The 14,448-nt window shown below is 46.7% G+C and overlaps 2 protein-coding genes across 6 annotated transcripts in view; one reads left to right on the forward strand and one right to left on the reverse strand.

The window, feature by feature from the left end:
- SYN3 (synapsin III) overlaps positions 1-14,448 on the forward strand; it is a 453,379-nt gene that overhangs the window by 164,999 nt on the left and 273,932 nt on the right. The gene's annotated exons all lie outside the window — the stretch shown is intronic.
- TIMP3 (TIMP metallopeptidase inhibitor 3) overlaps positions 1-14,448 on the reverse strand; it is a 56,754-nt gene that overhangs the window by 12,767 nt on the left and 29,539 nt on the right. Inside the window, exon 2 of the mRNA XM_082739476.1 lies at positions 828-910. Within this exon, the coding sequence (XP_082595602.1) occupies positions 828-910 (83 nt within the window). The remainder of the gene's footprint in view (positions 1-827; positions 911-14,448) is intronic.

Genomic DNA, 14,448 nt, shown 5'->3' on the forward strand with positions numbered 1-14,448 from the left:
ACACATGTCCCAAGGCACTTAGAATCCTGAAATGCCTGAGCTGGAAGGGCTCTTAGGGGCACTACGCCCAACCCTGCACTGTTAACAGGTGGCAAAACAGAGGTCCAGGAAAGGGGGGATTCCAAGGTAAGCAGGCTATTTGGGAGTGGAGCTGAGATACGGAAGCAGGTTCTGCAGGTTTCAAATCTGATGTTCTTTTTGGTAAGGTGGACTTCCTTAGTGTGCTTCATAATATTAATGTGCTCAGGAATATGTTCAGTAATATGAATATGCTTAGTAAACGGTGCTAAGCAGCTGGGAGGCAAGCTCTGGGAAAACAGGGAAAGAGGATGCAGTTCCTACTTCAGGATACGTTTCCTGTGATCACCCAAAGTTCAGCGTAGAGATTCGAGGAGTTAAACGTAAATGGTAGCCCGGCAACTGCATAAGACCACTAGGCACTCTTGAAACTCAAAACTGAGAGCTTCGAAGAAGAGCCTGTAAGACAAACTAGTCCTATGTCCCCTCATTTTACAGATGGTAAGACTGACACCCAGAGAGGGGCACTAACTTGGCCAGGGTCTTGCAGTTGCCAGGGAACAAGGCTGTCTGCCATCTGGTTCCAGAATTGAGCCTCTTAACAATGGTCTCTGAGGGACTCCACTTGCACTGGCTCTAGGGTGAAGCAGCCACCTTCCCACCCCGACTTCCTGCCATCATCTCTTCTGCCTTAGCAATGCCCTCTCCAGCAGTGGGGAGGGTTATGCACACCCACCTAGCCTCCCCTAGCTAGGACTCTGCTGCCAAAAAACCAAAGAGTTCTCCTGGAGCTGGATTCTGTCACTCACCTTCATCTGCTTAATGGTGTAGACCAGCGTGCCAAAAGGCCCCTCCTTCACCAGCTTCTTCCCTACCACCTTGGCCCGGATCACTGCAGAAAAAGGCAAGATACAGACAGGAAAGAGGTTAGGAAGACTTGAACCACATCAGGGATCACATCTCAGGTTGAGTGCCTGGAATTGCTTTCTTATCTCTGGGCCAACTTGAATAGATGACTGTGTTTATAAAAGTAAGAATTCAGATGAGAGACACTGGTTGGGGGCGGAGGTGGGGAGAGGAATGGAAGAATGAAGGCAGGCAGTCATCATTCAACTTAATTATCCCAAACGTTCACAGTTGCCAACCCTGGAAATTCCTAGGCTGCATTCACCCCTGGAGGAGTTTCTTGACCCTGTGGGTTTACCATAATCCAAAATCTACTGCTTTTGTTAGAGCCTCTTGCCATCCTCCATTGTCCATCTGGCAATTGCCTGGTCTCCCAGAACTATTGTCTTTCCACCAGGACCTCTTCCTGAATGCTATCTCATGTGGGGCTCTCCTTTGCATGCATACATTCACTGAGTCCTGATGGGCCCGCAGGACTGCAAAGCATCCCAGTCGCTCTCTGTAGCTGGTCGGCATTCTGATGGGACCCTTGGTTCCCAGCACTTAGATGGCAAAGTATGCAGTAAAGCGTAGCTCAGTTAGGATGTGGTGGAGGAGGGAGCTGTTGGGAGTAGGAGCTCAGGAATCAACAGAGCTCTGCTCTGTATGGCTATTATGACTGTGGGCAAGGAATTTTGCTTCTGGCCTCCCATTTCCTCCTATGTAAAGCCAGGATAATAATGGCACCAATCTCCTGAACTGAAAGCATTAGGTAAGATAACACATGTGAAACTCAGCGCCGTGTCTTCCACATGGTATATGTTACATAAACATTATTGATTTCATCATATCATCATCATCATCACCAAAAATTGCATATGCTGACGATAGAAGGGTTGCTGCCATTAAAATCTGCTCCCATCTATCACATGCCAACTCTATGAGGAAGTACATCTCATGTATTTACTCCTCAAGACAGCTTACACGGGCAGTATCACCATCCACATAATACAGACAAGGAAACTGACAGAGAAGTGAAGCCACTTGCTCTTCTGAACCTCAGTTTTCTCCTCTGGAAAGAGGGTATAACTACCTATATCAAAAAATTGGAATGAAGATTAAAGAAAAGATCTTCTGAAATTTCTTAGTACAACGTTTGGCAGAAAGGAGTTGCTCAGTAAATACCAATGGACTATGAACAGGAAAAGTATAAGACAGACCCAACTTGAGGAAGGCTGGAAGATAGGCATTTACTACATGCAGTAAAAACACAGAGAAGGGAAGCATTTCTTAGAGATTATAAGAGACTGTGCATTCTTTTTGTATTTTACATGAAAAGGAAGCACCCAGTAACTGCCTTCAGATATTTATGGAGCTCGCACAGGGAAGAGTAATGAACAGATCTTAAAGACAATTCAGAAACTGCAGATAAGTTGTGTTCGTTAGCTCACCCCCCCCCAAAAGGCATCTAATAACAAAAACTGGCAAGAAACAGGAAGGGGCTGCCATAGGGATAGAGAGAGTCTCCATCAAGGGGTTCTGGAAGCTCTCAGGCTAGGACCTTCCCCAAAATGGAATGGATTTTGCATGTATAGCGGCCATGCTTTGAGTCACATTGAACTCTTCCAGTTCTAAGATCCTGTCACTTTTTTTTTTTTTTTTACCTCCAGTTATACTTAGCTCCTAAAAAGAGTAGGTCCTGAATAAATGTATGTTGAACAGAATACCCTACACACACACACACACACACACACACACCCCTGCCCATTCTGGTGGCTCTGTTATTCCTGTTATCCATGGTATCCTTCCCCATTTTGGATGTTCCACCACATTTCCCAATTCATTGACTCTAATCTCTAAAAACAAAACAACCTTTATTAGGAAACAATCTCCGCCATCCCAACTGGATTCTGTCCCGTTCCTCTCCAAACGAGTTGGGACCCTACTCTTCCTATCAGACATGAAGTCAAGACCCAGATGAACCAACAGCCCCCTCCAGAACTTCTTGCCAGGGAGGGTAAAACACAGAGCCCATTGGCGAAGTTAGCAATTTAGCAGACACAGCTCAGTTTGGGAGGAGGCGAGTGGCTGTTTCCAAGTCCACTGCAAAAACGAGAGGTTGGCAAGATTCCAGGCAAAGCTCCTTCAAGATTCTGCCTCCACCTCTTTGTCTAACTTTGTAGCAGCATCCTTGGCAGGGAGCCAGCCTCCCAGAGGCCCAGGGACTATTTCCTCTACAGCAACTCCCACAGTCAGGTTGTAACAGCTTAACTGTTGGGCAGAGAGCATATCTGCCAGGACTTTACTATTGATTCTTCCTGAATTGATTTGGCTCCATCCTCTGCCGCTTCATTAACACAGAAGGTAAACTACCAAGTGAGTCTTTGCCTTAGGGGGGAAGAAATTGCAAAACGGATTTCTTTAAATAGCAGCTTCTCCCCTTCCCTGGCTCAAAAATGACTTGACTTCATTTAGACATAACATGTCATAAGCAGACCTGTCCCATAAAGCTAGGTACTTCTGGAAGCTTCTGCACACACAGCTAGCCAATTCCTTCCTTACCCTGAAATGGCCTGAGCTTGGAACCTTTTCATCTGAGAATTGTTCAGTGAAAAGGGAGTCAGTTTCTGTAGTCAGGAAGCCACATTTATGTTTCGTTCCATCACTACCATGTGGCCTCAGACAAACCCGTGTGTCCCCAACCTCCTTTCTCCTAAATCTTTCTGATTGTCTTGGCCCAATGCCCATCACGTGGCTTACAAGCGATGTCCTAATTCTAGTGGAGCAGCAGCATGGCAGAGCATGGTACTGTACTACACTGAACTCCAAGGCTCTGGAGCCTGACACCTGGGTTTGAATCCCAGCAGTGGTGTCGCATGACCTTAGGGAGGTCATTAAACCCTTCTTTGTCTTCATTTCCTAATCTACATCAATTCCTCATAAACCTCATGCTGTGAGGGTTACATGTAGACACTGACAATGGTGTGTTTGCTGTCACTGCTGTTAGAATAACACCCCTACCAGTGACCTCTGTTGTTACTTGTCTGAGTTTCATTATCTTCTAACATACACCATAAGCTAAGGCCTTGGGGTGCTCTCTGGGATGGGAAGAAAGGCAAACTCCTCAAAATATCTGGCCGTGTAGAATTTCGGGGAGAGGTAGGGGAACACACATAAACTGGTCAAAACAAACATACCAGGTGTTTTTAAGTCTGGAGCACCCACCTCATCACAAGGACCTGCCCTATCTCATCACCCACATGTAACCCAAGAGCAGCCTACCAGAACCAAACTCGATCACACGGTTATGGTCCAGAAAGGCTGGCAGGGAAGGCCCAGCATGGAGGCCACACCAGTTTTTTCTTTATAAAAACAAAACTGTACTACACTGAACTAAAACTAAGTAATATTCTGCTCTCCCAGAGAGATTCACAAAGTTCTTCCAGAGTAAAAACACCAGCCAACCTCAGATCTGCCCATTAGGTCTGAATTAATATGTCTTTATTTGCTTCGGTTTCTCCTCTGCAATGCAAATGTGTGCTATTTTGTACTTTCTTGTCTGGCAGTAAGGGTGCTCCTGAGCATTCTCTGGCCTCAGGGCCACAGTAGACAGCGGAGGTATGGAAGGTCATGGTTCTCCAACAACAACAGAAGACAGTTTCCAAACTTAGAGCTGGCAGCTTGTGGGCTGTTCCCGCCACCTTGGTGTAGTGGCTAGAAGCCAGCTTTACAGATGGGCTGGGCTAGACAAAGGTTTTCTTTATTTTCCTTCCCGCTGGAATGTGGCCCCACACTGTCTTCCCAGTGTCCTCCGGCAGCTAAGCCAACATAGGAATGAGCTGGGTTGGTGTGCTGGTGGGCATGATGACGAGAAATAGAAGTCCCATTTCCTACCTCCACAGAGACAGTCTAGTGGGAAAACAAAGTTTAAAAGTTCATGGCTAGAGGGCTAACCTCCAAGGTGTCTGAAAGCACCAGTCAGAGAAAGGGGCAATGACGAACAGCCTGAATCTCAGTTTTGGAGCCTCTTATGCCCCGGGAAAGGAAGCTGGGCTTCCAGGGATATGGAGGTCAAATGAAAACAGAGTAAACAGTATTTTCACTTAAAAGTCTGTAAGAAGAAACTGACCGGGCTATGTGTGCTTATATAATTGGCACATAGACCTGTAAATATATGTAGGGCCCTCTTAAGTATATCATACACCTGAGGATCCAGATGTAAAGGTATATTTCTATATAATTCTCTTTCTTCAAATAATTTTTGTGAGGAGGGCTAGTAAGAGCTTGCAAAAACAAGAGAAACAAGGCACATTTATCCCTTCCAGAAATATATTGGGTGCTGCCTGCCCCCACCTCCATCCATAGTAATGTAGACCACAAGCAGCACAAGTTTTGAACAAAAAACAATTCCAGTGGCAAACAAGCTTCCAGTGTAGCTTACTGCTATGTCCAGAAGTTGTACATCTCCTCTTTGTCAGCATATTCAGAGGGGACAAGATGCCCACGAGAAAGCCCCTGCCTCTTACCCTCTCCTTCCACCTCCCATACAACTACTTTCAATCAAGTCCAGACCTTTTTACCCTGATCTGATGGTTGGATTTTTCTGCCAGCAGGTTGGAAGGCAAAGTTTGGCTGGATTTTAGATCAAGGATCCCTTAAATGAATTAATGTATACCAACTTAAGACCATGGATTCTGCCCGTCTTAGATCTTGGGATCCTGTTGACAGCACTATAGATCCTCCCCATGGTAAAGGAGTTGATTTAGCCATCAAATAAGTGAGATACTTTCACTAACACACACACACACACACACACACACACACACAAGTGCCCCTCACCCACACACACACACACTCTGCTCCCATTCCTGTCTCTCTGAAGGCCCTATAGAATGACTTTGCTGACTTGAGGCATGGTTTTTAGGAGGACAGCAATGTAGGTAAGGCACACCTGCCCAGCAGGTAGGATGAATTTCTCCAAAAGCAGAAGTCACTGTTAGAGTTAACCCTAGGAAGGGGAATGTTCTTTTGATAGGACCCTACCAGGCAGGATCTAGGTAAGCATAAAGGCCTAGCCTATGGGCTTACCAGGCTTTTGACTTGGACTTGGAAGAAAAGAGGGGTCTGGAAGTGTCTGATAGTCACTTGATATTCATTTCCTGGTTGCCATCCACATGGGCCTTTCTGAGGCCAAGAGCTCAATGACAGTAAGCAAGAAACCCACAGCAAGACAGGCCCACAGCCCATCTGGCTCAGCCCATTAGGCAATTCTCTGGTCTTGTGCCCCATGGAGATCCTGCATTTTAGCCTATCCAAAGAAGGCAGAGCCAGGCTTCCTTGCTCCAGCAGCTGCCCAGCCATTCATTAACCATCAGCTCTCTGCATTTCATTACATCATGTCTGTAAGTCTAGGGGAGAGGGAGGGACTAGAACACACTCATAACAATAACTACTATTCATTAAGCCCCTCCCATGTGCCAAGCATGCACACATGCTATCTTGCTCTATTCTTAAGATAACTCTATAAGATGGCTATTATTGTCCCCGTTTTCCAACTATGAGGAATAAGATCAGGTACCCTGAGGGTGGTTTTGCATCCCAGCAGAACAAAAATTGGTGGGTCCCCTAAGAAAGTGGACTGCCTAAAGCCTTTTCACGGGATTTGTACTGATTGCAAAACATTTCATAATTTTCTGCACCTCCCCACTCCCACTGTCTGCTCTGGTAAGGATCAGAGAGATGGATTTGTCCCTAGGAGGAAGGCCCCCCTGATAAGCCTCCAGTGACCCCCATCCCTTTGATCACCCCACACTCTCTCCCAATTACTCACACATGTGCCCTCAGATTGGTAATAAGAATCTACAAGTAATCACCATCAGTAGTAGAACAGAATATCATCATGTGCTTTCCAGCAAGGCTTTTAAGGAAGAAAATAAAATAACTTAGAAACCACAAATCCTGAGGATCCCTGAGATTTCTCACAACACTATGGGTCTGAAGTTAATTAGACTGATTAATTAGATGAGACAATGTATATGTAAAAAGGCACTTTGTAACCCTGAAGCCAAACAGATGATATACTATTATGCTGCTGATGGTGATTACTTGAAGGTTCTGAAATGTACTGATCAGAGGAAGACAGCAAGAGCCCTGATCCAGCATTTCCTCATCCCCCTGATGATCTTTGGTATCTTCCTCCAATGACCCTGGCCAGAGTTCTTCACAATTATCTGCTGCCTCTTTGGGGATACTTTGCTGATGTCCAGGTTTGAGGAAAGGGCCTTTGGAATGAAGGGTAGATGGCAGACACCTGAAGGCCTACCCTACTCAGGTCCTTCCGGTTTCCAGCCCATGTGTCACCACACCCAAACCCCAAAAGCCTCTCTCCAAAGACCTGGAGGCTGAAAGTTCAGATCAACAAAACCTGGAATGAGCAGGCCTGGAACGTGTGGACTTGGATACAGTCAGGGCTCTGTCACTCTGTAACACTGGGCAAGTCACTTTCCATCCTGGTTTCTAGGTCAGGGTGATGATTACCAACCTGGAAAGGTTCTTGCCATGACCTAAGCTCCCTCTTTCTCTTCATCAAAGCAGCTCTCGTCGAGGTCACTGGTGACCTCCACGTGTTCAGTCTGGGCAGTTGTGGGTTCCTCATCCTCCTCTCACTTCCACCCAGCTCGTGGCTTTGTACCTCTGTACACTAGCAGCTCCCATTTATGCATCATCCAACCCCAGAGCCCCCACAACATGAGTCTACATTTAGTATCCCCTTATATGTGGAGGTCTAAGAGGACATTTCCAACTCAATCCATCCAAAACTGAGTTCCTGAAAATGCCCCTCACTCACCCGTGGTCCTGTTACCTTCCTTATCTTTGGAAATGGCAACCTGTTCCACTCTAGCCCCAGCCCCCTACTCCTTGTGCACCTCCCCAAACACCACCTCAGGGCCTCTGCCCTTGCAGTTCCCCCTACTGGAACACTCTTCCTTCCAAAGCCACATGGCTTACTCCCTCACCTACTTTGATTGTCAGCTGGTCAGGGGGCCTCCATGATCCCCCATAATCTTCCCTCATGCATTCCCTGTCACCCTTGGCCAGCCTCTCTGTGCTCCATAGGACTGGCCACCAGCTGACATAATCTGTATCTATGTGCTGTTCACTAGAATGCAAGCCTCACGAGAGGGCGGGTTCTTTGCTTTACTAACTACTATAACCTGAACAACCAGGGAGAGCCCGGCATGTAAGAAGTCCCTACTATATATCTGCTGAATGTATGAAGTTAAAGGGCCACATACATGAAGGGTGATTTAAAAAAAAAAAAAAGAGAGAGAGAGAAATGACTCCTCTGGGTAAGCTTTGGCCTATGACCAAGTCTTTCTGAACCTTCTTCCATCAGAAGGGGTTAATAGCAGTTCTCAGGTTATAGGGCCAGATAAACATCTGTTCAACAATCATTGTGGAGTACTGTGCTAGGCTCACAGGGACAAGGAGATAAATGAGGCCCTGGGGAATTCAGAGGCAAGGAAACAGGTAAATGGTATTCAAGGAGAGCAAACACAGCAGTATGAGCAAGAACAAAGAGCTGGCATCGCACAAAGAGGGGTGAGCTCTGTTCAAGGGGAGGGGCAGCTAGAGCTCCCTAGACAGCGGATCTAGGCCTTAGCCCATCCCCAAGCAAAGACTCCGTTTGCTTTATCTGAATCCAGAGGAAGCAGAAGCCTGGACCAGATCTGATGGGGAGGACCCAAGGAAGGAGTTGGGAGTGAGGCAGAATCCCAGCCAGGATCTGAGCAGAGCCAGGATCCACTTACCCACCTTTCCAGGAAGATGGCCCTGGAGAACAGGAGGGGAGCAGGGAGGGGCACCCCTGTGAGGAAGAGTGCCCCTTGGAGAAGTCTCACGATAGGCTCTTCCGGGCATCCTATCCTGGTCCCCTGAGGGCACTTCTCTCTGTCAGTTTCAAAGGCCTTTTTTTGTTGGTGTCAAAGCCAGGACCAGACAGTTAAGATGCACTCCCAAATCAAGATAGGGAGTCTCTAGTTCAAAGCCTGTCCTGACTAACTCTTTCCGTTAAGTAAAAATATTAATCTTGGTTTTATTTAAGCAGGTTTTTTTGGCACGGAATGAACCCCTGTGGCTAAAAATAAACTCAAATACACACACACTCTCAGAAAAATCTGGAGAGCTGCAAATCATTTCAACCCAAGTTTCCATCTCAGGGAAAGCTATTAAAAGCAGGAGGATATTAAAACCTCTCTGCACAGAGCCTCTTTTCTCAGTGCCTGCCTTGTGTTCTAGGGACCTCGAGGCAAGGCTGTCCTGGGGAGGGCCTCCCGGCAAACAGGGGTCTGCGGGGGGAGGAGGCACTTGTGGGCTCCTCGCTCTCCTCACCTTGGAAGCAGTGTGGGTTTCTGCCTGAGCAGTCCGGGAAACATGTTGGGGCCTCAGCTGATGTCAGTTGTATGTATATCAAATGAAGGGGCCCAGAGAGGCAAGCAAAGGGAACACAGGTCCAGAAAGGTCAAGTTGCCTGGTACTTTGAGATTATCCAAAAGGAACACAAGCAAACTCTGTGTCTTACTCCAGCTTTCATGTTTTAAGTGGCAATCTTGATTTTAAACTATTAAAAGACAAAATTTAAGAGTCACCACCTAGGTATATGTCTGGACTTGGCATTAATACATTTCATTTGCAGTGTAACCACTTTCAAAGTCAGCCACCCTCAATTTCTTCCTGTAGCCACAGCCAGTTTGGGAGAAAGGTACAGATCATTTGACCCAGAACAGGGTTAAAGTCCTAGGATACAGGGCTGACTTACTTGGGGGGGGGGCGGTGTGGTGAGGACCATCTGAGAAGGGAGGTGCTGTTCCTATGATCTGGGTTTCTAAAAGGCTGGTAAGGTGACTGCCCCAAAGGGTTTACCAAAGCCTTAGAATTGCTGAAGCTTTTGTCCTGCAAAGGATGGCCAGAGGGGAGATGTCAGTACCCCAAAGTACAGAAAGTAGGAAGGGAGATCCTTCCCCAGAGCCCCCCCACATTCTCTCAGTAACAGATGGGAGTGACAACCCTACCCACAGCCCCCCAAGCCTCCCTTGGTTTTGCAACATAACAGGATTATTTTGAATAGCACAGTGATGTATAAATGGGTCTCTGGGGTTTGGATCTCATCCCAAGTCCTGCCACTGCAAAGCCTCCAGCACCCCTTATAACTTCCCTGCTCCCTGCCCCCACTACACTGACCTGCCCTGTGATGCCCATTGTCTCAGTGAGAATGACTTTCTCCCCAGTCATTTGCCTACACGTCTGTTTCCCTATAAGACCTACCTACCTGAAATGCCACCTCCTCCAGTAAGACTTCTGCCCACCTTAGACCACACTAAATCCCTCCAGTCTTCTTGGCTTCCTTTTTTCCCAAAGATGTTCTACCTTAATGGTCAGTTGCTTGGCACTCAGTAGCCTGAATTGTTAGATAATAGGCCTGCATCTGACTCTAGCACCTGACAAGGTGCCTGGAATATGGCAAGGTTTCTCCAAGTGTTTGTTGAATGAAGAATGAGGCTACAGGAGGGAATCAAAGGTAATGCAATAAAAGGAGACAGATGGATTTGGGTTCAAGCTTTTGGAGTGCAGGTCAGGAGTCTGAGCTCCTAAACATCACCCAGAAAAGAAGAGAGGGAGGCAGGTAGAAGTGTGATCTGAGAAGCTAGAATGGGACTCTAATATCCAAATGCTGAAGATTCATATCTAAAAAGAGGGGAGTCATGGGGTCCATTTACAAGAGGCCTAAGTTAACAAATGCCTGTGGGGGGGGGCAAACTTCAGTTAAGAAACCCAAGGTTTAGCATCAGAAAGGTCAGTGGTGCCACCTCCTTATTCTCCTCCTCCTCCTCCTTCTCTGTTCTCCTCCACCCTCCTCCACCTGAGTCCTCCCCCCTCCCTCCCTCTTCTTTTCTCCTCCTCCCTTCTCTCTTCCTCCCTTTTCTCCTCCTCCTCCCCCCTCCCCCTCCCTCTTATGCCTCCTTTCTCCTCCTCCCTCCCCACTTTCCTCCTCCTTCTTCTCTTCCTTCCTCCTCCCTTCCCTTCTCCTCCTCATCCTTCTCCTTCTAGCATGAGTTGGAATTAAATCACTTATTCACTATTACTTCAGAAGTGTTCGACTACATGCCTTGGATCTTCTGCTACGCCTTGGGGATTCAGCAGTCAGCAGGTAGACAAGGTCCTACCTTCACGAAGGTTATTTATATCCTGAGACAAAAAGACAAGTGATTATAGCCCAGGAAGCCACAGGAGTATGTATCAGACACACTTGGCCAAGCTAGGCAATTTCTGTACTTTGGGGTATTGGCATTCTCCTCCTGGTCACCCTCTGCAGAGCAAAAGTCTCAGTCATTCTGATCATGCTTGGTGAACACTTTGGGGTAGTTGCCTTATTAGCCATTTAGAAACCTAGAGCACAGTAACACCATCTCCCTTCTAAGATGGTCCTTATTCCCTAGGTAAGACCTGGTGGTGCTATGGATGCTGTAGGTGGGAGACATTTTGCCTTGCTGAGATCTGAGAAATCAGCAGGGGTCAGCTCAAGTGAAGAGGATTAAAAGGCCTTCAGGTGGAGGAGGGAGCAGAGGTGAAGGCCCAGAGGCTGGAGAGCCTAGCCTATCAGAGTAATAGAAAGCAGTGTGTGTGACAAGGGGCAGGGGATGGTGGAAGCCAAGAGGTCGGCAGGAATGCCCAACTCTGTATAGGCTGGGTCTTGCTCCAACACATGTCATTTCTCAGGTGGGCAGTGATAGAGAAATCACTTCATCCTGGCCAGCGACCCTTATGTTAATATGTGCCCAATGTGTGCCTGAATGGTCAGCTGATAGGAGGGCCCCAAAGCCTCAAGAAACCCCTAGAAACATGTTCAGAACTTGTTTGCCCCACTTTGCATTAGACCCATTAATGGTCCCATTCCAGTTCACATCCTGTTTCTGATCTCCAAAGTTAAGATTTAAGGAATCCATGTCTCCCCCAACACCTTCCTCCAAGCCCCTTAATCTCTCCCAGTCGTCTTACCTCGGGTGCTTTGGCTGGCTCAGCTCAGTGTATGCCAGAGCCTAGGAAGCCTGCTGATCTCTAGAAAGCTCTACCCTACTTGGTTCAGAGGCACTGACCTGCTCACTGTTGTGCAGGCACACAGGTCAGGGGTGCCCAGAATACACCCTGCCGAGTGCTCCAGCCCTCCCCTGGGGCCCATGGGAAACTTTATCCCAAACAAGAGGCCACCAGAATAGCAGCCTGGTTTTCAACCATGGCCCCTTTGAAGCAGTGCCCAGAAAAATACCGTGCCGACGAATGGTTCTCGGAACTTAGAGCTTTCAGGTCAGGTCATTTCTGTGAGACCAGAATGGTTGGCAACATCTCAGAAGGTGTCTATAGTATTTTATTTTTCTGCTAATTGGGATTTTGTTTGCTAGGAGAGCAGAGGGACTCCAGGAGAGGTCCAGGAGTAGGGAAGCCAAGGAACTGTAAAGCAAAGGGACCTCCCTCGTTTGTACAGCAGACCTGCAGATGTGTCTTTGCAGACAGGGAGTGAATCTGTTCCCAAAATGCAGTGAGGATGGATAAGAGACTTTGTTGTGGTTTCAGTAAGAAGCAATGTCTGCTCCCCTCTCTGTCTCGGGGGATTATGTAGCACAGATGCCAAAAAGAATGTGGTACATTTATAATAACCCTTTGGGTAGCTTTTAAAACAGTCAAGGCTTCCTTTCTCTCTTTAACTTCCCTAACTTCAGCCAGGAAGACTCTGGACACCAGGTGGACCGAGTGCAGGGGTTCCCATTTAAAGCAGGTGCTCCCCTGCCTGGCTTACTCAGAACATTCCCACTGGCTCAGGACCCAGGTAGTGGGCACTCAGGCAGAAACAGGTATGAAGAAAAAGAAGGCAAGACTATAGATCTTCAATCCCCAAGACAGTTATCAAAAGTAGCTAACGTTGAAAGTGTGGAAGAATGGCTGGAGATTAGATACAAGAGCCGTTTAAGGAAGCCAGCCTTGTTTTAAAGAAAATACAGAAGTAAAGAATGCTTAAGGCTGCCCTCTTTGGTCAAAGTGGGTAACAGCAGAATGATAAACCTGTCCCTGGCATCTTTGCACACAACCTGCCCTTGTAGTGTGATAGGAAATTGTGACAATGGTTAAAAAAAAAAGAAGAAAGAATGAATGAATGAACTACTCACCCGTCAAACCTGAATGCAATCCATAGTGCCTGAGCCTCTTGTGCATTCAGTAAAAATTTCCTGAGTGGCTACTATGTGTCAGGCACTCTGTCAGGTGGTGGAAATACACAGTGAACAAAACAGACACACCTTACCAGTGTTACAGCTAATCCTTGAAACTAACTTGCAAGAGCATTTTTTCCATTGGGTAGATCAAGAAAACAAGACTCAGAATAGATAAGAAACATGTCAGAGGTTACACAGCCAGAAATTAAATCAACATATGTCTGCTAACAAAGCTTATCTTATCTGCTTGACATTTCACAAATCTGAAACAATCAGCCAATTCAGATGCAGCAGACGTGCAGAGTAAAGGAAAATTCTTAAGGCTTAATTATCAGAGAATTCACATAAGCCATAGATGAGAATTCACATAAGCCATAGATGAGAACCTTGAGGTGGGGTTACCTCTCTAAAACAGAGAAGTCCAGTAATCAGCCTAACGCCTCATGGTTTGGGGAGGGGAGCACAGGGCTTAGGACCAAGAAGGGTGACAAGGGAGGAGACAAGTGAACTCTACTGGACACTTGATTGTCAACACTGGTCTAACTCTGCTCAGGTGCAAGGGCCTCAGGGCCTTTGTACATGTCATTCCCTCTGCATAAGACCTTTTTATCTAGCAACTCCTATTCATCCTTCATATTTCAACTCAGAGATACTTCCTCAGAGGAGGATTTCCCTGACCCCTCCTTCAGCACCAGATTAAAATAGTAGTCCTGATAGTACTCTCATATTGCTCAGTTTGTAAGTTTGTTTGGGAATTCACTTGAATAATGTCTCATTTCCTAGCATTACACACTAAATTGAGATCATGACTTGTTTTGCTTATCACTATATCACCCATATCTCACACAGTGCCTAGAACATAGTAGGTGCTCAGTAAATAGGTACTGGGTAAAGGAAGATACCTTTTCCAACCTGGCATATATTGATTACTTCCTGAAAACCTCCCACTCCATCTTCCTCTAAGATACAGCTGCTTCACTCACTGTATCTGGCTGTAACTGTCCATGGCCAGTTCCACTGCCATGAGCTGGCCAAGAAAAAAATGTGTTGAGTTTTGAACATGGAAAGAAAAGAAGGAGGATATTCTAAACAATGGGAAGACCTTAAGTAAATGCCAACTTCCCTGGGTGATAGAAGCTTGAATGGGGGACTTTTCAGGACTGTCCCACAATCTGGGTCTGTAGACAATGATGCTACTACTTCTCTGTTCCTGGGATCATCAGCCCCCCAAGACTCTGCCTGATGCAGTTCTGATAACATTTCACTGGACATGCTCAGGCTT

This window comes from Mustela nivalis (genome assembly GCF_964662115.1).
Source record: "Mustela nivalis genome assembly, chromosome: 7".
NCBI classification, from domain to species: domain Eukaryota; kingdom Metazoa; phylum Chordata; class Mammalia; order Carnivora; family Mustelidae; genus Mustela; species Mustela nivalis.